Source organism: Lissotriton helveticus, chromosome 8, assembly GCF_964261635.1.
Source record: "Lissotriton helveticus chromosome 8, aLisHel1.1, whole genome shotgun sequence".
Lineage (NCBI taxonomy): Eukaryota > Metazoa > Chordata > Amphibia > Caudata > Salamandridae > Lissotriton > Lissotriton helveticus.
Genome location: NC_136069.1, coordinates 906,564,979 through 906,586,949, shown reverse-complemented (window position 1 = coordinate 906,586,949; position 21,971 = coordinate 906,564,979). Strand labels below are relative to the sequence as shown.

Here is a 21,971-nt window from a genome sequence, read left to right as displayed (position 1 = left end):
GGATATAGCACCACTTTGCTCTCCTCCTGTTGTTAGCCAGAGACAGTGGAGCCTGTAACGAATTGGGTACTGATGGAGGATTGGACAGGCCCAGGCTCCCTGGTTTGAAAGTCATTACCAGTGCATTATGGTCACTGTCTCCTCTTTGATGGATCTGGAAATCCAGAACCCTATTCCATGTTCTGGTTTCGACCATAATGTAATCCAGTAACGAGTTTTGTCCTTCTCTATTAAAGGTAAACTGGCCCGGTCTATCTGATTTCGCCCTCCCATTGCAGGCCCTAAGCGAGAGTGTCAAGGTAAATGAGTTTATTTGCAGGACCAATGGTGTCCAGGCTCTATTAGGTGGAATCTGAGGGTCAGGTATATGCCAGTACTGATCCTCGTTGGCAATGCCATCCAAAGTTGGAGTAGTTAGAGGCTCAAACTGGCAATTAAAATCGCCCCCTACTATCAAAACAACTGATGGATCAAGGGTTTGTATAAACTGTCTCAAGTGGTCAATCGTCCCGGATTCCTGCCCATTCTGTACTGGCCTGGAATAAAAATTAAGTAGGGCAATTTGTGTTTCTCCAGTATTAGGGGTGTCTTTCATAGATTCACATGCTTGAATATTCCCCGTCGTCGAAGTGGGAGTCCCACGGTAATAAAATAGCAATAAATGCTAAATATATATACATATCATAATAATATATAATACAAGAAAAGAAAGGAAATACAGTGAAATCCTCTAAAAACCATTCCTACATAGGAATGCAAGGCAAAGAGAAAAAATCATTTGTAACACATTAGTGTCATTATGTTAGTCCAAACTGCAGCCAATCAGGCGCCAGCACCCTCTAGAACCTTCTCCTCAGAAGCTCAAGCCCTCAGATTTTCTACCGCACGTCATGTGAAGGGAGTCTCCCTGAGCTCTGCTCAGTTTTCTTCTCCAAAACTCTACTTTCAGATATTTCTTCAACATGTCAAGAAGGAAGTCTTTATTTAGACCCTGCTCTTCTTGTGGGAAGCTGCGCCTTTTTGAAAAGGACCCCCACCAGAAGTGTATTTACTGTTTATATCCTGATCATGTGGCTGCCAACTGCAAGTACTGTAGAACTTTTTCTACTAAGACTTTAAAGGACAGGGAAGGCCGTCTTCTTCTTTGGCTGCAGCGTCTTAAGGACAAGGATTCTGTTGTGTCCGACGCAGAAAGTTTGCATTCTGGTTTTTCATCAGCAGCCTCAAAGCGTGGTAGTATTCAAGAGGTTCCTTCTCCTTTCCTCAAGAAACCTAAATTGGCTTTGCCTGTGGCTCCTGTGATGTCTTCTGCCACTCCTACCACAGCTACGCCCACGAGACCTGGCTCTCAGGCGTCTTTGGCAACCTCTCGAGGTGTTTTCACGCCTCTTAAAGTTTCACCGTCGACGGACGCATCGACGAGCGCTCCGACGACGAGAGCAGCTTTGCTTGCAATTTCGACGACGACGCTGACTACCTCTTCAGCATTTTCCTCGTCGACGACGGTTTCGTCGACAGCCACGACGTCGACGAGGGTTTCATCGTCGTCTGCACCTGTCCCGTCGACGATTCCCATCTCGTCGACGAAGCCACCGTCGACCAAGGTCCCGTCGACGAAGAAGACCTCGTCAACGAAGACAGGCCCGTCGACTAAGGCAAGCCCGTCGACGAAGACTGGCCCGTCGACGAAGACTCCGTCTACTGAGTCAGTGCCAGCGTCGACGATCGACACGTCGACGGCTACAGCTACAGTGGATCGCCCGTCGACGACACCGTCGACGATCCCGTCGACGACCACTCCGTCGACGAAGATTTCTGCTTCATCAGCATTGCCAAAATCAGCCTCGTCGACAGTTCCGACGACGGCGGAACCACTGTCATTGGCGTCATTCCCGTTAGTGCCATTGCAGACAGCGAAATCGTCGCATCTTCGCACTACAGTACCTTGCCAACAAATCTCTGATCCAGAGCCTCAACCACCATCTCCAATGTTTGCAACAAGTACGGAGCATGACACTGAGTCGGATCAGGAAGAGGGCACGTTTGGAGCAGCACGTAGTCCCTCTGACTTGATTATAAAATGTCAGGACACAGATTCTAATGATGACAATGGCCCTGAATTTCAAGAGCAACAGTTCGATCAAGCTCCTGTGGCTACCATTCCTTTGTCTTTAATATCTAATCTCCAACACATGCTGGATGATTATAATCGCCGTTTTCCTGCAACACAGCAGGCAACACCCGCTACTGTGGCGCTACCTTCACCTGCATTGCCGTCTATTATACCACCTGCACCTTCTCAGGTTCATAGGTCTGTTAGCATCCATACTACCATCTATCCGCACCATGCAGAGACGGAGGAAGCGGATGCGGAATGTGAGGAGGGTGAAGTCACTGACAACACCGATGATGATGCAGGCGACCAGGATATGACTGAATATGATGATTACCAGGCGCAGACGCCCTCTCCTCAACCTGGTACCTCGAGTGAGTCTCCACCAGTGGATATCGCCAGCTTCCATCTTCTAATGGATAATGCGGCTCAACGTTTCAAACTCCCACGCTCTCAACGTGAGGAGGACTGTTTTCTATACGATTTTGAAGACAAACCTTTCAAGCAGGTGCACACAATCCCAATAATTGATTTTGTATGGAAAGAGGGCGTTAAGCTAATGAATGCTCCAAATTCCTTACCTGCTCAGATTCCGCGCCTTGAGAAGAAGTACAAGGCCCCTACAGGTTCTCCAGCTTGCCTAATCTCACATCCTAAGCCAGACTCTGTCGTGACTCAGGCAGCACAGCGTAGAGCACGTAATCCGGCGTCCCAAATCACAGCAACTCCGGATAGAGAGGGTCGGTGCCTGGATGCAATTGGCCGCAAGTTCTCGACCATGGCCTCCACGTCTGTCCGAGCAGCCAATGCCTTGGCCATTTTGGGTCGTTATGACCGACAGATGTGGTCGGACGTTGCAGATTATGTGGCACTCGTTCCTGATGCTTCCAAGGCTGACGCACAGCAGATCCTCCGCGATGGACAAAGAGCTGCGGAAGAAATCATCTTCTGTGCTGTCGATATTGCAAACACTGGCTTCCGCCTCCTGGCAAGTGCGGCTGCACTCCGGCGTTAAGGCTGGCTGAAGTCCACCTCCTTCCGGCAGGAAGTTCAAGCCAGAATACTGGGTATGCCATACGATGGTGAATCATTATTCGGATCCCATATTGATGATGCCCTTGAATCCATCAAGAAGGACACCGATACGGCAAAGTCCTTAGGCACGCTACAATTTCGCAAGCAGTCCTTTCGAGGTGCGCGCGGACGCGGCACTTCCACAAACTTTCGAGGTGGTCAGCAATACCGTTCATACAATCAGGGCGGCCAACGTTACACCTCCAATCAGCAGTCTCGCCAACAACCCGCCAAGACATTCAGAGGAAAGTCGTCCTATCGTGGCGCAAATCAAAAACGTCAATGACTTTTGCCGCTCTCAAAGTGTTGGAGGACGAATCTCTCTGTTTTATTCCCAGTGGTCCTCGATCACCTCGGATCAATGGGTTTTGGACATTGTCAAACGGTGTCATTCCCTGGAATTCACAGAGATTCCTCCTTGCACACCACCTCGTGGCCCACCTCCTCCGCATCTCGAGGAGCTTTACCATCAGGTCCGTCTTCTTGTACTGAAAGGGGCAGTCGAAGTGGTCCCGAAACATCTAAGAGGACAGGGTTTTTACTCTCGTTTTTTCCTCATACTCAAGAAGAACGGAGATTGGCGGCCCATTCTGGATCTGAGGGCTCTCAACCAGTTTCTAAAGTCTCAGTCTTTCCGTATGCTGACATTACTGGAGGTCCTGCGTCTTCTGTCCAGCGAGGATTTTATGACCACCATAGATCTTCAGGACGCTTACTTTCACGTCCCCATCATCGCACAACATCGCCAGTACCTACGGTTCAAAGTGGGAACCATGCATTTCCAGTTCAAAGTTCTCCCCTTCGGACTGCGTTCAGCTCCTCGTGTGTTCACGAAGGTACTGGCCCCAGTGGTGGCTCACCTGCGTCTACAGGGAGTTCAGATCTTTCCCTATCTAGACGATTGCCTTCTCAAGTCTCAATGCCACCTGCGACTCGGTCAGGACACACACCTTTGCCAACAGGTGTTTCAGTCTCTGGGGTTGACCATCAACGTCGAGAAGTCACAGTTTGCACCCCTGCAAATCAGGTCCTTCCTGGGAGCGATCCTGGACACGCAGCTTTCAAAAGCATTTGTCTCTCACGAGCGACGGCTGAAAATACTTCGTCTGGTCGCACTCATTCGACGAAAACAGTCCAATTCTGTTCGGACGTTAAAATCCTTCTTGGGAATGGCCTCGTCATGTATCGCACTGATCCCAAATTGCAGGTTGCGCACACATCCTATTCAGAAAGAACTGGACTTACAGTGGCGCAAGGTCTCCGGGTCTTTCAACGACCTAGTTGCCGTCACAGCACGTATGAGGATGAGCCTGCGTTGATGGGCGCAGCCCGCGAATCTGAAAATGGGTGTGTCTTTCCTCGAACACGCTCCGGACCTGACGCTGACAACAGACGCCTCCCTGGAGGGGTGGGGCGCTCATCTCCAGGGCCTCTCCATCAAGGGAAAGTGGTCACCAATACAGCGCAAATGGCATATCAACAGGCTAGATCTTTCTAGCGCTCAAATCGTTCCTCCCAGTTGTTCACGGAGAGTCAGTGCTGATCCAAACGGACAATACCACCAGTATGCACTACGTAAACAAACAGGGCGGGACCAGGTCTCCACTTTTGTCCCGTTTGGCCCAGTCAATCTGGGACTGGGCTCTCCGCCATCACATCACCCTGACGGCTGTCCACCTTCCGGGGTTGTCAAATCTTCTAGCAGACTCTTTAAGCAGATCCACGTCCTCAACACACGAATGGGAACTGCACCAACCGACTCTGGATCTGGTGTTCCGCCAATGGGGTCACCCAGACCTGGATCTCTTTGCAACACCGGAGAATCGGAAATGCCCGTCTTATGCAAGTTGGCATCCCCACCCAGGATCCTGCGGGAATGCCCTTTTGATCAACTGGTGCGATCTATTCGCTTACGCTTTTCCTCCGCTCCCGTTAATACAGCGGGTACTGTGGAAGATGCGGAGGCAGCCTTGCCACATTCTGCTGATCGCACCTCGTTGGCCCAGACAAGCATGGTTTACGGAACTGCTTCTGATGTCCCAGTGCGAGCCCATTCCTCTACGTCCTCGTCCAGACCTCTTAACGATGGACAAGGGCCTAGTGTGTCATCCAGATCCCTCAACGCTTCAATTGTGGGCATGGAACCTGAGTACCTTGAGTTCGCGGACTTGAACATATCTCAGGAGTGCAGAGACATTCTAGCTCAAGCTAGAGCTCCATCTACCATTAAGACTTACAAACTTAAATGGAAGCGTTTCTGTCATTGGTGCGTTTCAGCCAATATCCATCCTGTTCATTCCACTCCTGAACAGCTCCTTCCATTCTTTTTGAGTCTCGCTCAGTCAGGACTCTCTCATGCTACTCTGAGAGTTTTCTTAGCTGCTATATCTCGCTTCCGACATGATGGCTCTTCATCCCTCTGTTCATCACGAGTTATACGTCAATTCTTCAAAAGGCTCTTCCGCAAGTTTCCACCTGTGCGTCGCCCTCCGCCAGCTTGGCACCTCAATGTGGTATTAGCTCAACTTATGAAGTCACCATTTGAGCCTATCCATAAGGCCAACATAAAATTCATCACTTGGAAAGTGGCTCTTCTTCTGGCTTTGACCTCATCTCGTCGCGTGAGCGACCTTCACGCTTTTACTGTCAAGCCCCCTTATCTACAGTTCAAACCGAATGGAGTGGCACTGCGCACCAACCCTTCTTACCTTCCTAAAGTACCTACGGATTTTCATTTAAATGAGCCTGTGTTCCTTAAGACTTTCTTTCCGGACCCTAAATCTCCAGCGGAGCAACGCCTACATTCGTTAGACATCAAGCGATGTCTTAAGTTTTACATTGCAAAGACTGCTCAATTCCGCAAGTCCGACCAATTATTCATTGCATATGGACGATTGCGCAGAGGGCATCCAGTTTCCAAGCCGACGATTGCCAGGTGGCTTTCCTCAGCCATTGCTTTCTGCCTCCAGCAAGCGGGCAGACCATTGCAGTCTTCAGTGAGGGCTCATTCTACGAGGGCGATGTCTTCGTCCACCGCCCTATTTGCTGGTGTGCCACTTCATCAGATCTGCCGTGCAGCGACATGGTCCAGCAGGCACACTTTCACCAAACATTACTGTTTGGATGCCATCAACGAAGCGGATACCGCAGTGGGGCAGGCAGTGCTTCGCCATCTTTTTCAGTAAGGTGAGCCTCTGTTCCCTCCTCCTTATTATCTCCTGTGATTGCTTTGCTGTTATGTACTGTATTATTTTTATTATAGTACTGTCTGGTTTTATGCTGCTTATGCTTAGCAATCTCAGTTTTCTAGGAGGTTACTGCTTTCTATTCTATTCAAGCATGTGAATTTATGAAAGACACCCCTAATACTGGAGAAGAACAATTGTTACTTGCCTGTAAACAGGTGGTTCTCCAGTATTGGTGTCTTTCATAGATTCACATGCGACCCACCCTCCTCCCCTCAGAGGCTCTTTTCTCCTCATGCGCTCTTAGTTACTTTGTGCTACGAAAATCTGAGGGCTTGAGCTTCTGAGGAGAAGGTTCTAGAGGGTGCTGGCGCCTGATTGGCTGCAGTTTGGGCTAACATAATGACACTAATGTGTTACAAATGATTTTTTCTCTTTGCCTTGCATTCCTATGTAGAAATGGTTTTTAGAGGATTTCAGTGTATTTCCTTTCTTTTCTTGTATTATATATTATTATGATATGTATATATATTTAGCATTTATTGCTATTTTATTACCGTGGGACTCCCACTTCGACGACGGGGAATATTCAAGCATGTGAATCTATGAAAGACACCAATACTGGAGAACCACCTGTTTACAGGTAAGTAACAATTGTTCATTATCGGGCATAGTTAGGAGAACACATTCTATATCCTTAGATTTCGTTGGAATTTGCTCGGCTTTAGCACCAAGATGGGTGCCTACCCAAATACTTAGGCCACCCGAAGGTCTTCCCCTACCCTTCATGGAGGCCATTATATTAAAAGTGGCAAAGCCTATTCTTTGGTAGTCCTCCCGAGCCCAGGTCTCTTGGAACAGTCACACATCAGAATATTCTACAAAAGATCCCCATTCTGGGCAGTACAACTTATTTTTAATACCATCCAAATTCCAACAGAGTTTTCTTATATTGGCATTATCCTCCTTCCCTCGGATATTCTGGGGTACGATACTATGTCTATCAACTATGACAGAGATGTCATTGATGTTTACTCCCGCTTGATTTTGCTTATAAACAGCCTCCACCATTTCTATATCTGGGCATTTAGCCATCCTAGCTACTACAGGAGATACACCTCTAACTGCACATTCCCTTATTAATGGTAACACAGTACCAAGCAACACACCATCATCCCCACTGGTCCTGTCTATGTCACCCCTGGTCTCATCACTAACTCCCAGCATAGAGCTCTCACACCCCTGGCAACTTTTTCGGATGTGAATCTGTTCATGGGGCTCCACTCCCTCACCCCCCCCCCTCAGCAACCCCAGGCCGTTATCAAGGCCAATCATAGGTCCGCCATTCCTCGCCGGTCAATCTACCTGATCCAGGACACTAAATCTATTACTCAGGGTAAGTGGACAGAATTGGGCGATGTTGTTAAATTCTTCCCCCCTGTTTCCCTTAATTGGCTGAGCTCCTGGTCCCCAAGTGTCCCAGTTAGACCAACGTTACAATCTTCTTCTTACATTGGAAGTATAGTTTGTATGGGTTTGGGTGGCAGGGTAAAAGTAGGTTAAGGGAAGGGACTGGATTTGTGTACTTTGGCTGGCTGAATACCAATGACATATGCTCGACAGCCTGCATACTTCAAGTTAATCACAATGCAGTCACCCTCAATACTTTTCTTTTGTTGCCCCACCCAATTCACCCTTCGAGCAAAGAGAATTTCACAGGATACCTGTACAGGAAGTGGCCTATTATTATTCAGCCAATGAAAAGATTTGTTTTTAAGATCAATATAGGTCTCATCTTTGCCTTCACTTAGTACAGGAACCCCAGCTAACACCACTACATATGATGTTGACTCAGGGGGAAGATCTATAGTCGGCAATATTGACTTTGGTGTATCTTCAATCCCAGCACCCCTTAAAGGGACAGACGGGACAGTTGTTCTCGTTGTCTCGAATGTCGTACCACCCTCCTTGGGCGATAAAGCTGGATTTGTGTCTTTAGTTCCTCCACTCCCACCATTTGCCGCCCCTCTGCCCATTGTTGTAACATGTTTCATGGCGAACACATTGATTGGTGGTCTCTCTGGAGTCCCATTGTCTCTATTTTCCCGCACAATGTCCTTGGCATGGATTGATGGTAGGAGATGCTCTAGATGCGCTAGTCTATCCTCTATAGATTTAAGTCTATCATAGAGAGGAAGACAGGAATTGGTGACTAGAACTTCCATTTTAGCCCAGAAGTCTGTTTCTGACTATATTATATTGCCCTAACCCTGGTCTGGTGTGGTTCTACTCTTTTGCATACCTGGGCTATGTAGTTCAAGGCTAGATCCACTAGTTGTCTGTTCTCCTGGCTTAGTGCGTTTTGAGATTTTGGCCTTTTTGTTCCCTTGCAAAGTTCCTCCGTGCTTCCTCTTGGTGGCTGGGTCCGGTGCACACCGTTTGGCCGCCGCTGTCCGGGTTAAGTTGTGCGCAGACCTCATTTATGCTCCTTGCATTACATTGCTGACATGCTCTTGGTTTATTGGGTGAACTTGTGGGGTGTCTGCTGTAATATCCGGACAGGCAGGTGTACTGGGCTGGCCCCCTACATCCTCAAGCTGCTGGATGCCATTGCCTGTGTTAGGAGCGGATTCAGCGGCTTTTATTAAAGGCAATTTAAGTGAGATTGCGTTGGCCAGCCTGCCCAAGGATGACCGTTTATCAAACATGAGGTCTAACGACAGCACCTTTCGGTCAATCCGATCTCATGGGCCAATGCAGAAGATGCACTAATTAAAAATTGGTCCAATGAGCCCACTATCGTCCCACCAGACATGGATTTCTTGCCTCTCCCCCCTCTACACGTCATCTTAATTTGAGGGGGATACACAGCAGTTACTCCAATAATGCTACTCCGGGCCTCAGTATATAGCAACGACTGGATATACTGACAGTCCTGCGGCCCAATAATGCGTGCACTAACCTTAAATGGGTTCCATATCGAGGGGTTAGAGATGAGTCCTGTCCCGTCCTCTCCAGTGCTCGAACGGGCTCAAACGGGCCGGCGCGCGCATTCCGCAAAGGGGGGCCGCGAGCCGTAATATAGCGCTGTGGGCGGGACGAGTATGATGCCCAGGTGAGTTGCGTTGATGGGCCTCTGGTCCTCGTAGTCCCCCGAGCTTTCTGGCAGTAAATAAGTCACCAACACCAAAATCCGGCTGCGAGCGGCACCCCAGTATTGCAGCAACTGTGCAGAAAAGGAAAACACATGCAAACACACGGGAAAAAAGAAGACACATCTGCTAAGTTGATTGTTGATATCTGGGCTCCGGATTGTATTGAAAGACTAGAAGGAAATATGATGTCTCTCTCTTTGGAAAAAAAACAATTTATTCTCTAGGGATGTGCAGCAACTTTTATTTTGCCAAGTAATTCATAGTAGTTTTCAATTAGGGGATGTGCTTCTAGTGCTCACCATGCTACTGGATTCAAGCTAGCCTGGATGATGAGGGGTGATACCCCAAAACCGGTCCCAGGATGCTTGTTTCCGGTCCAGGGAGGACCTGGCCTGGAAGTTAGAGCTGAACTGTTCCCATGGGGAGCTGGGTCAAGACTGATTTGCATATGGCTGGGTTTAAACTGGAATGGCATGGTGGGCAAAAAACGATGGATTTTGGCCCAGATCTCTGTACTGGGGTGAATGTTTAACATTGTTCAGCATTCCATCCATCAGCTGTTCTTCTTGCAGAGACAAGTTAGGCATTTCAGCAGCTTGTCTTGCGGGTGTTGGGCAGCAGATACCCAGTGCGTGTTCCACTTGAAGAAGAGCAAATGGAAACTTCGCAGTAACTCTGTGGTCAACATGCTTTTGGCATTATGGGCTCCAAACGTAGCCATTATTGTCTCTTTAGAGGACCCAGGCTTTCTCCTTTTGAATTACTATGTTTCTGTCCTATGACAGATATTATCGCACAACCCGTTTTCCTTTTAGGGATTTCCTCCACCAGGTTGCTGAATAGATTATGAGCTCATTCTGCCTCTCAATTTTGTACTACATTTACAGGCTCTGTTGTAAAGGTTAAGTCGGCATTTCTTCTGAAAGTGGTATTGATTTCCATCTGTCGGTGTAGGATTTCCATTTGTATCAAAATGTTGCTTGTGGCCTCAGCTTTTTAAGTTAGCAGAACGGCGACATAGGTTGGTCCTTGAGTGGGCTGAGTTCTTACTTAATAATGAATCCGTGTACCATGATAGATGACCTGTTATTTGTTAGCTTCTTTGGCGTTATAAATGGAGCGATATTCCCATACACTGCATTTCGAGATTGGTCACCATGTACTTAAGACAGTTTACCCTCTCTCAAAAATTAAGTCTCTGAAATGGTGAGTGCTCATTCGACCAGACTTCCAAACTCCTTTCTTTTGAGGCCTCTTGTAAAGCCCCACTTTGTCAATGCTTCAGACATATTATGCCTGCGCTATTGTCCCAAGCTGAAGGCTACAGTGGCAGATGTAGCCCCCTGCTGGAGCCACAGGAGCTTTAAAGAACCCTGCAGCCGTGATGTGCGTAGCCAGAGCGGTAATTGACAAACATCAAACATGAACAGCAGTGACAGAAGAAGTGTCTTAATGCCTCTTAATTCTCACTCTGCAAAATTGCTTTACTTCATTTGCCAAGGATCAGGAAGACTAGGAAACTGCTTGGAGATTCCCCTTCCTACTTCTGTCTCTTCAGTGACCAAACCCCTGGAGGGTTAAGGGGGTGAAAGCTTGCTGTTTACTTGGCTCCCAGCTTCTGTTGTAGCAGCACTTGGCCTGTTTATTTTTCTATTCCTTTTTCTCCCTACTCTACACTTTGGATTTATCTACTTATGCCTCCGATGGATATTATATTGTGCCGAGAGGGGTCAGACATAGAGGATCTCACTCGAGTTATCCAATGAGGCCCAGGAATTGGGTAACTGCCCTACAAACGTGTAAATAGTTTCATGTATATAACTCTCAAAACTAAACTATACACATATAGTATTATTACTGCTAGACCAAATCTCCTGTAGAAATTCAGTCGTACCAGGATCATGCAAACCAATAATCGGTTAAAGCTTTGCAAAACAACATTAGTATCTGCTGTCCAGCGATCTCTCTATTAAAATTCCCATCCGTCATTAATACTCAGTTGTAATGCGCAGTCATTGGAGACAAATCATGAAGAGACGGAAACAGGATGTAGTTAAAGTTGATTCTGTAATTTAAGAAGAGTAAATATATCGATACCAATCATTTGATATTCGAGAGTGCAGGATAAGCAAATGAATTTCAGGGTTGTCATTTATTACCAAAGCTCAAGGAAGTTCAGGATGTTACATAAACCATGAAAGCTCAAAGAGAAAGAGGTCCGGGAATGGGGCACACAGTGTATAAGTCACTCAAAAGGAGAACCAGTAGAGTCCGCAAGAAAGATCCGAAAGCAAGGAGAAGCAATGATCTCCATCCAAGAGGAAAAAGCATGTGTGTGTCTCTGTCCCATCAATCTATAATATATTCCTCAAGTTCCGTGGTGACACCTCCTGGGTCACCTCATCTGGTCAGACCACTCAGTCCATTGGTCAGTTCGTATAGGGTGATTACCATGCAGCGTAAAGAAGACACAACTTGTAGCAAAAAGATGGTGACCATCACGACGCTGTCGAACCATCGAGAGTGTGTAATTTTCAACAATGGTCTCTTTGCAAAGGCATGAGTGAGTTCAAGAGGACAGTTTCTCACGGCAGATGTCCCCATAGTAACACAATTGTTGCCAACTGTCCTAGTATGCAAAAGGAAACTCACTCTATGAGATGTAATTTCTCTTCACATTTTAAGTTTCGAATCCTTCCATGAGAACAGAATCAAGCAAGCAAAAGAGGAAAATGCAGGCCCAATTTAAATTCGGTTCATGAAATACAGAATACAAAATAAAGAAAGTATACATTTCTCTTATAACTTTTATGACCTTGTATATTTTCTTTCAACTTATTTGCGTTCACAAAGCAGTTTAGTTTAGTTGTGAATCGCACATGTAACTTTGACATATTACTGCATTTTCAAAGTACCAACGTGTAAAATTATTTCAAAACATAAATTATTAATATTGTTTCTGGCAATTCATATTAGCACATGTATGAAGATTAATCTCTGAAAATGTCAGAGCATTTCGAATTAGTGTAAACGTGCATTAACATTTTCTCTTTTCTCACTTGATGCACAATATCACATGTGCAACTTAAAATGAAACTCTTCAAATACACACATAATGTCATCTAGATTGTATTCGTTTTCATGAATTCTTCCCACACATTTTTATAACAGAAGTATAATTCGGACATTTTCTAATAATGTGAGCTTATTCGCTTAGCATCTTCTATTACACATTGAAAAGATACACGAATAATAGTAAATAGAGTATAATCTATATTATTCAAATGACAAATTTTGATCTTATTTTATTCTCATCTGCATGCTTGTATGATGCAGTACCTGTCTTCCCAAGATTTTTCTCATGTATAGTTAACACAATTAGTTCGCGATTGCCATTTTTATTTAAAATGTGTCCCATCAGTTTTATATGTCAGTTAAGGGATTCAGCAGATTTCCTGCTTCATCACTTTTTTATGTTCTTTAGCAATTCTCTCAGCCTTGGGAGGCAGGCAAGAGGAGGAGACTCAAATGCTGTAGATAAGTGCATTATAATGTTGAAAGCAGCGGGCCTATACCACTGTTTATAACTCAGTGGTGCTCCATTGTTTTCTTTTGAGCTTTTGACATCTTAATTTTTTAATCAAGAGGATCATGTCACAATTTGGGCATGCTATCCTGCAGAGATTGTGGTGCACGAATAAGTGATTACCTTCTCCATTCCCTTTTGTGTGATGTAAGTGGTTCAAATTAAGGAATCCAGAGGAATAAATATGCATAAGAAAAATTTACTTATATCTGGTAATGTCCAGTCTGGATATCCATCTTCTTGCACATGTCTTATAACACTATTGTTCTGAGGATTTATCTTCATCAACAAAGTTTGCTCGCACAGATGTTTATCTCTATTTTAATTCGTTTTCGCAACACTACCAATCTGGCCTTGGCGAGTCACAGAAAATGAAGTGAAACTGACGTCACCAGTGTCGATCGATGATTTGATTCATTCATTTTATCACTTGTTTTTGGCATCTCATGGGCAGTGACTGAAGCTCAAATAGCGCCACCTGGTTCCAGTGACAGAGACGTTTCTCAGCCCAGCTGAGGGCTGGGAAACCGAGAAAGATGAAGAACCTGCAGGCACATGCATATTCATCAGGTCAAACAGAACATTTTCGAAGTAAAGTAACTTGTTACTTAGGTTTGTTACTTTCCTGATTAGCACTATTTGCCGATTGAACAGTTTATAAGATAAAATAATGTATTGCCACGATTAATCTGTTATTTAATTTATAACTTAAAATTGTTGGTTTCTTTAGACTGCAACAAAAAGAAGACAAAGAAAATTAAGTTGAAAAGGAATCACAGAGTGGAACCAATGAGTGGCGAGGGGGATGATTCTGTTCAGAGTAGTCCGACTCCTCCTCTGTCTTCTCTGCCAGGTGAGTAGATTAAGGCAAGGTACTGACTTCTTAGAAAAGCTGTTGCTTGGTCGACACAGTAGGTTAGTGCTTAGCGTTTATATCCAGTCACTACTCGCTGCCACCCATTCCTGCAATGTTCAATGTTTGCCCTTTGGTAGCTGCATGTCTTTGGTTCTTCAGGCATTCAGAAAGTTTATTTGTAAGTAATAAAGCATTTCGGGAATGTGTGCTACAAAATCATCTGAACTCCATTTTTAATCAGCGCACATAAACAGAAGAATATAATCCCCGGGAAAAATACGAACCATTCACGTGAAATTTCTTCCCGAGCGTTTTATGCTTCAAATTGCCTGTAACTGAGAAGGTCCAGATTAATGCAGCACCATAGCTTGACTGTCAAATAGTGTAGTGTTGTGTGTCGCAGAACCTCTAGCTGCCCCTTGTTTAAAGCAGTTCAATAATCACAACTTGATTTAAATACTTACACAAACATGATCTTTAAAATTGATACATACTGCGGTTTTCACAATTTGGACTGACGAAATTTTTTTTTTCTCGATATTTTGCTTTCTGCCATTGAAACAAAGGTGTTGGAAATTAGGTAAAAATGCCAACCATTTTACAAATGTCTGTAATTCTTTTCTGTTGCTCTTATAAGTTATTAAGAATGAATAGCTGGTTCTGTCTTTTTTGTATTCTTTATGAAGAGGAATGTTCTCATGCCTAAAATTCAATGATGTCTTCTTCAATGCCAGCTAGCAGTTATTTAATGTAAAACTACCTATCTGCTTCTCCCACTGTCTGCCTGCAATTCTGAGGATGCAGTCAGCCATACCATGCACTCCCTGAATTTTGAGTGCCTTAGGAGATTTCGATATTGTGAGGGATCGTAATGTTGCCTACCGATTAAAATTGGGAAGAGATTGGTGGCCAAATAATCAAAGCCATGCTCAAATCGGTCTGTCTCTGTTACTTATGTTATCCTTCACAAGACACTATCACTTAACTGCTGCTTCCCCAAACTCTCCCACTTCACTGTCTATGCTCCAGATCTCTACATGTCCTCTCATTTCTTCGTTCCACTTCATTCCTGTTGGGCACCTTAATCAGTCACCTTCACCCTTGCCACTCAAAATTATACCAGAGTGCCCTTTTCTCACCCCTGCATTCACAAATCACTCTTACTGTTCAAAATACACACACATTCGCTGTTGCTTTCTTCTCCTGGTTTCCTGATCCCCATTTGCTGGCCAGGGCATTCTTTTAGTCTCACTCCCCCATTGTACAGTAGGAAACCTGCACTCACAACCTTTGTCCTCCATCATCCTTGAAAACGTATATGCCCACTTTCAGACTCCTCACCCCAAACATATACAGATTTTGTCTACTCATTCCTTATGCTCACTGAACTTCACACGCCCTCCTTGTTTCTGACTCCATAACTGTGTGAACAACTGACCATACTATATCTGATGCTAATGCCTCCTTGCACTATATCAACTCACAAGTCGCACATTAGCACAAACTCCCCCCAAATTCCCGGCTCAGCTGTCTCTGAACCTAGCTTTGTACCAGGCCCTGAACTTAGTTCCCCTGCTCACTCTGGGTTCACTCCATTGCTTCAGATCCCCTACATTAGGAGTTAGTACTTCATGATTTCTATTACCTCATAAGAGTCACTGTATTGCTTTTAAATTCATATATATGGTAACCATTATATATTTTTATATTACATTGGGCATTATGCTATAAATGGTGAATTTCAATTACATTTAAGTTTGACAATCGATCTGTATTATATTTCCTCTGTGGTAACTGGTACTGCAGCCTCTCATCTACAATTAAAGTATGTGGGGTATAGCTTAACAAAGCAGGTGCAGGTGCCTGCCAGAAGGCCATATACGAAAACCTATTCGGATGGTGCTTATTTGATGTGTACTATTGGGCTGCGAGTCTGGTATTGAACGGTCTAGCATTTGTTAGTGCAGCTGTTATCCATACCTCCCTTTGTCACTGGGAAGCTCCAGGTCAGACTGTGAACCAGGCAGCCTTTCAATAAGAATGGGATACCGCATACATTTTCACTGCATTATTCTGAACCAGGTGCACAAACTTCAGGCAAAGGACGAGAAAGCGGATGAGGGCCCAAGCTCTAGGTAAGGACTGCACAAATATTGTTCTGAATATTCAGCAAAGCAAGAGAGGGGCTTTGCCTTTCGTCCTTTGAGCAAGCACTGGCGACCCGAGAAGGGACAGGGAGGTGAGGAGATCATGGTGATTCTATGACGATTTGGCTCCACCGCTCTTGGTCAAGACTAGGGAGCATGTTATTAACTCCTGGGCAGGTGAGGTAGGCCACATGAGGCAAGGTCAGACATTAACCCCTCCAGGGTTGCAATTTGGAATTTGGGATGGCATGATAGGGAAGAAGTTTTTGGCTGCAAGGGATTTTGATTGATTTGCATGTTAAAAGAAAAAAAGATTTTCATAAACAGCGTGTGGGAACTTTTCCAGGAGTACCAGGGCAATCAGAGGTTACTGAACTCTAGGCTTAATCTTAATATTGAGCCTAGAACTGAACACCAAGTACTCCTCCTTATCACTTTAGCCTCCTGATAGTGTAGTTGAGCACTTCATCGTTTCTCCGAGAAGTAGTGTGGGGATAGAGACTCAGAACTCAACATTCTACCCAGTGAAAGTTAATATCTCATTGTCAGGTCACCACTTGATCTTAAAACATGAAGTCCTTTACTGTTAGTTCAAAACTCAGTACTGTGTATGAATTTCGGAAAGCATTAATTATTATCCTGCAAAATCTCTTGGCCTTCCTGGATTGTCCCCATGGTATACTTCTCAATGGTGTCCTCAGTCCAAACAACATTTTCTGTGGCTCTTCAGGGATTTAAACAAGGAAGCAGTCAGTGGGGATGCTGACCTGGTCTTGGTCAATACAACTAAGTGTTCCCTTCCATACAAATGAGTTCTCATCCCCTTCCCTCCAAACTTTATTCCCCTTCTTGCACTATACATTTCTCTTTGTCCATGTTAATCTTCTTTATACAGGCCATGCCTGCGAAATGTTTAGACCAGTGAAGTAGCGCTACTCCGGGCAGATGTGTTTGGCATTACTCATGAGTGAGAATAAAAGTGGCTCTCTACCAGCCTGCCAACTTTGTTGCAGTCTGTGTTTATTGTTCTTGAACACGCAGGACCAGTTGAGCCTTGTCAGTGCCAGTACCTAGTGAAGAGGTGGCTACGCTTGGTTGTGGTGCTCTTGATCTGAAGGATCGTTCTACTTTTGTGTTCCTTCATCTTAGTCATTTAAACAAGCTAGGTGCCCATGTTTGGTCATAGAAGTGAGTACTGCAGGCTGGATAAAGTCCCCTAGATTAATTTAAAACTTCTTCTGGCCGTCTGGCACCATAGAATATAGCAGGTTTTAGAATATAGCAGGTTTTGGTCTGGTTTCTTCAGCACTGTAAAACATCTTGGTACATGATTACAACTGCAGAACTCTCACAGGGGCGAGTTCCATGGCAATCTTGGATTTCGGGTGCACAGTTTTCAGTCTCTGCTACATGAATGTTTCAGAGCTCTTCAGGCCTGACCCTCAACCTGGGGCGCAGGTTTGCAGCGGAGTTGCTTCTTCCTTCCTCGAATCCTTCACAGCCCTTCTCTTTCTCAGCAAGGTAATCTACAGTGCCCATCCGGAGTAGTTGGTAAGCTCTCTACCTCAAAGCACAGTCACATGAGCCTCTCCAGGTAGGCTTAGCAGAACTCCCCAGATTACAGGTCTCAAATCTGGCTAGGAGAGTTGGAGTGAGTTTCCCCTACCCTGGAGCACTGGTGTGTAAACACCAGATTCTGTTAAAGAAACGACATACTGACTGGAAGTTTGTATCCCATTTGTTTGAGGCATGTGTGGTTGTAGATACACATGCTTTGCATACTCCTGCTATCTAGTGCTGGGTCCATATGTGTGCAAGTTATTTTTCTACAAAGAAGTATTTCGAGTCACAAGGTAAGGTGACTTCTCCTCTTGGTAATGGTGCACATGGACATCGACTGCGTTGTTAGATTGTTTTCTTTGCGCCATCAGGTTAGGGCGTGTATTACGGCTTTCAGGTTTGAGACTGTTGTCGGGCGGGCACATTTCGATCACAGCCTTTGGGCCTCGCCTGCGTGGGCTACCCTTTACTCTTACACTCCATCGATGATACTCTGCTGATAGGACAGAATCCGTTTCTGTCCCTATACCATTCCAAGTACCTGCGGATCGACCTTCACGAGGTCTGCAATCTATGTTTATCCCCCAACCAGAGAAGAAAACTGTGAGGCCCGTCGCTGTTTCGATCCAAAAAGAGAAATGAAGAGATGTGAAATCAAACACACGCCTGATATCTTGAGACAGGAAAATATCGAACAAGAAGAGGAAGATCTCGATGCCTCTGTGGCCGAAGAAGGGGCCTCTACGGTTGGAGATTCGAACTCCGACTTGGAGTCCCACGATCTGCCTGCCTTGTCAAGGTGCCACGAGTAGTCAAACCCAGTCACCTACCCACACTTAAACTTTCGGGTTCCACAAAACAAATGGCTTCCAGGCCTCCACTGCGATCTGGTCATGGTCAGCACTGAGATTCAGCTTCAGGTCCCCCACCATCGGGCCCGGCACTGAATGCACATGCGAAGCCTTCGGGTTCCATACCGAGTCGAGATTCCACCTCTTCAGCTCCGACTGCTCCAGCTCTAAAAATTAAAACTGGTTCGGTTGTGAAACCTTTGGAACCGAAATCGCCTACTGCTACACTCCCAGAGCCTATTTTGGAGACAATGCAGGAGAGACTCTATTCCAATCAAAAACGGATCCATATCCATCCAGAGACTAGCCGCATTATTGCAAAGACTGCGTAAGTTCCAAGCAGCAAACCTCTTTCAGAGAAGCCATTGATTTGCCTATACCTACGAAGTAGAAAAAGGACAAGGCTACCAGTCCTCTGCACCCTATTCCTCGTCCTCCATCTCACATTTCACCACCTTTACCTTCTGTACCTCAGTGACCACAGAATCCCTTAAATATTACACCTCCCGGATCTCAAAATATAGACCTTGATGCAGATTGGGGAGTTTGGGGGGGTGATGACACTTATGGCGCACCACCATCACTAGAGTCCTGGCAGGATTGTGATGTTGATCCCCCAGGGGATACGTATGCAGACCGATTCCCTGCCAACCCCTCACCTTCTGATGATGCTACATCATTTCCCGAGCTTATTTCTAGGCCAGCAGCATACCCTGGGGTTACACTGCATAAAGAATCCATGGATGATTTTTTATCTGAAACATTGGGCCCCACATATAGGGCGTCTCAATCTCTTCCAAACGTGTGATGCGCCATGAAGATTATATTTTTAAGGATTCTGCAGGGGCTCGCATTATCACCCCTAAGGTAGATAAGAAATATAAGGCTGCACCATCTGACCCAATTTTTATTCGAGGTCAACTTCCACCAGACTCCATACTTGTTTCAAATGCCGTAAATGTGCTAACTCACAAACTACAGCCGACACACCACCTCTTGATAGGGAATCCAAACTTATTGATGCATCAGGCAAATGGTTGCTGGGCAAACCCACCAATCATTGGTTAATTGAAAACACACAGGGCGTATTAGCCAGACATGACCTACCTCACAGGGATGAGACGGAGGAACTCCTCCAATATCTCCCAAAGGAATATAAATAGAAACTGCTAGAACTGAATTTGATAGAGACATCTAGCCGCAGATTTCTTAACTTTGAATTCTCCCCAGGCATTAGACTGGGTCCATAAAATGTTCTCAGCAATAACTCTGCACACCGGGGGATGGCGCTGTAAGGCTCCGCAGTGACGTCGACTCCAGAAATGACGTGGAGCCATATAAGTCCCTTCCGGCGCGCTGATGTCAGTTTCTTCTTTTTCAGTGCTGCACGCAGATCCGGAGAAGTATATCTGGCAGTTTTCAGCCTGCTGTGACGAACTTTCGTCTTTAACAGTGTGCTAAAAAAAAATCCTATGCCCCCTAGATTTAAGTCCAGTGCTCGCCTGATGTTGGGTACGGACCCACACTCTTATCTGTATGTGGTGCTTGGGTGAGCATCATGATACAGACGAGTGATGCATGTCAAAGGTTGAAGCAGAAGGCGCTTCAGGAGCAGTGCATAAAGCTTCTGATGGCGCAGTTGTCGCGGACTTCCAGCTCCTCATGATGTCTGTCTTCCTCCCGGTCCAGCGGTCATTCCCATGAACGCCGCTCTTCACCCTGTTGTCAACGGCAGCGTTCACAGTCTCTGACGACATCACATGGCAAGCAGGTTTGCAAGAGATTGAAGGCCTGGCCCTCTGTGGCGTCTTCGACTTGCTACGTGGATTGCAGAGATATCTGATGCCCTAGTGCGAGTCCTCTGTTCCAGCGTCCTCCTGTTCCTCCCAGTTTTTCTTGGAGCCGGGGCAACCTCGAAGCAGATGCAAGAGGCTCTCCATCTGGTCTTTGGGCCCCTGTCTCCTTCTGGTGCTCCTGCGGGCCCCAAGTAGGTTGTAGGCTTAGTGATTGCGTCATTACCAATGGGTTCGCCCTCAGTAGCAGTTCTAGTCTCGGACTCAGAGACCCCGGTGCACGGTCCTTCAGGGCCCCCACCAGTGGCGTAGGTTGACTACGGCGCGATGCCGGTCACCCACGAAGTACCTGTTTCTGTGGCACCAGGGATCTGGAGTCAGTGCACACCTTAGAGCCGGCTTCAGCACGACTCCGGGCATCTGCACTGATGCCGATCAACGCCTCTCCTCCTTCCCAGGTGGACATCGGCACAGCGCCATCTCGACGCTGTTCAACGTCGTTTATGGAGCAGTTTGCAGCACCAGTTGTTTCTGTAGGGGCTCCACAGGACCAGTTGGGGGAAGGATGTGAGGAGATGAACCCCTTGGAGCAGCCAGTGATTGTGGCTCCTCCTCTGTTGGACAGCTGGATTGCTAAGCTGGGGAAGCGAGCTGGTTAGATTCGTCCCCGGCCTCCTCTCTTTTATAGCCTCGTGGCCTCGCTTCGAATGCCAGTTCCTCCTTGGCAGAAGTTTTAAAAAGAGTGGCAGATTTTCTCCATCTCACTCTAACCACAATGGAGAAGACTCTGGACCCTCTTATTGAGGTCCTTCATCCCTGCCAGTCATGGTTTGAACCAGTACTCCCCGTTTGTGAGACACCTATGATATTTTATTTGTGGCTTGGGCAAAACCTGAGTCAGGTGTGCAAGTAGACTGTACAATCGCCCATAATTATCGCCCAGCCCCAGGAGACCCGCTTGCCTTATCCTACAGCCGACCCGCCACAGCTTCATGGTCCAGATCAAATATGGCATCCCCTGACATTGAGAACCTCTCCCGTTGCCCCCTTGACAAAGAGTCCAGTAGACAGGATTCCTGTGGGAAACGTGTTTTTCCCCCAGTAGTGCAGCGTTGCTCTCCACTAACATGGTTTGCGTCCTCAGACGTTTTTCCAAGCGGTATGGGATTCCTTGTGCCAACTTTTACCCTTGTTCCCCGAGGCTAACGGGGGCGAGTTGCACCAGTTGATTTCAGATGGCCGCCAGGCTGCTTATCAGGTGTAGAATGTGGAGCCATGGCATCTGTTGTTGCATTGCGCCGGCATGCGTGGCTTCAGGCGTCTGGGTTTTGAGCAGCTGTCCAGTCAGCCTTGCTTGATATGCCATTTGATGGGGTTCATCTTTTTGGAGCCCAAACGGATGCGGTCCTGTGCGGGTTTCGGGTTAGTCAGGGAGAGTCAGACCCTTAGCCTGCCTCCTGCTTCCACTCCTCAAATTGTGTGGATAAGGGTGCCCTGCTCCAAAGGCTTCCCTCCTTTTCCGTTGTTGAGCAATTCTGTGTGGGCAGTTCGTTATTAGTGGATACACCTTGATCTTCTATGGCCGTGGACTAGACACCTCCCTAATCACCTCTCTTGGGTCATTCCCTGGCTGAACGAGGGATGGATTTAC

At 46.2% G+C, this 21,971-nt stretch overlaps 1 protein-coding gene across 4 annotated transcripts in view; it reads left to right on the top strand.

Annotated features, from left to right (window-relative positions):
- The window catches only part of ARL13B (ARF like GTPase 13B), a 669,439-nt gene that overhangs the window by 582,667 nt on the left and 64,801 nt on the right, over positions 1-21,971 (top strand). For all 4 annotated transcript variants that reach the window (XM_078657718.1, XM_078657719.1, XM_078657716.1 and 1 more), the window contains one exon: positions 13,844-13,966. In XM_078657718.1, coding sequence (XP_078513844.1) covers positions 13,844-13,966 — 123 coding nt within the window. The remainder of the gene's footprint in view (positions 1-13,843; positions 13,967-21,971) is intronic.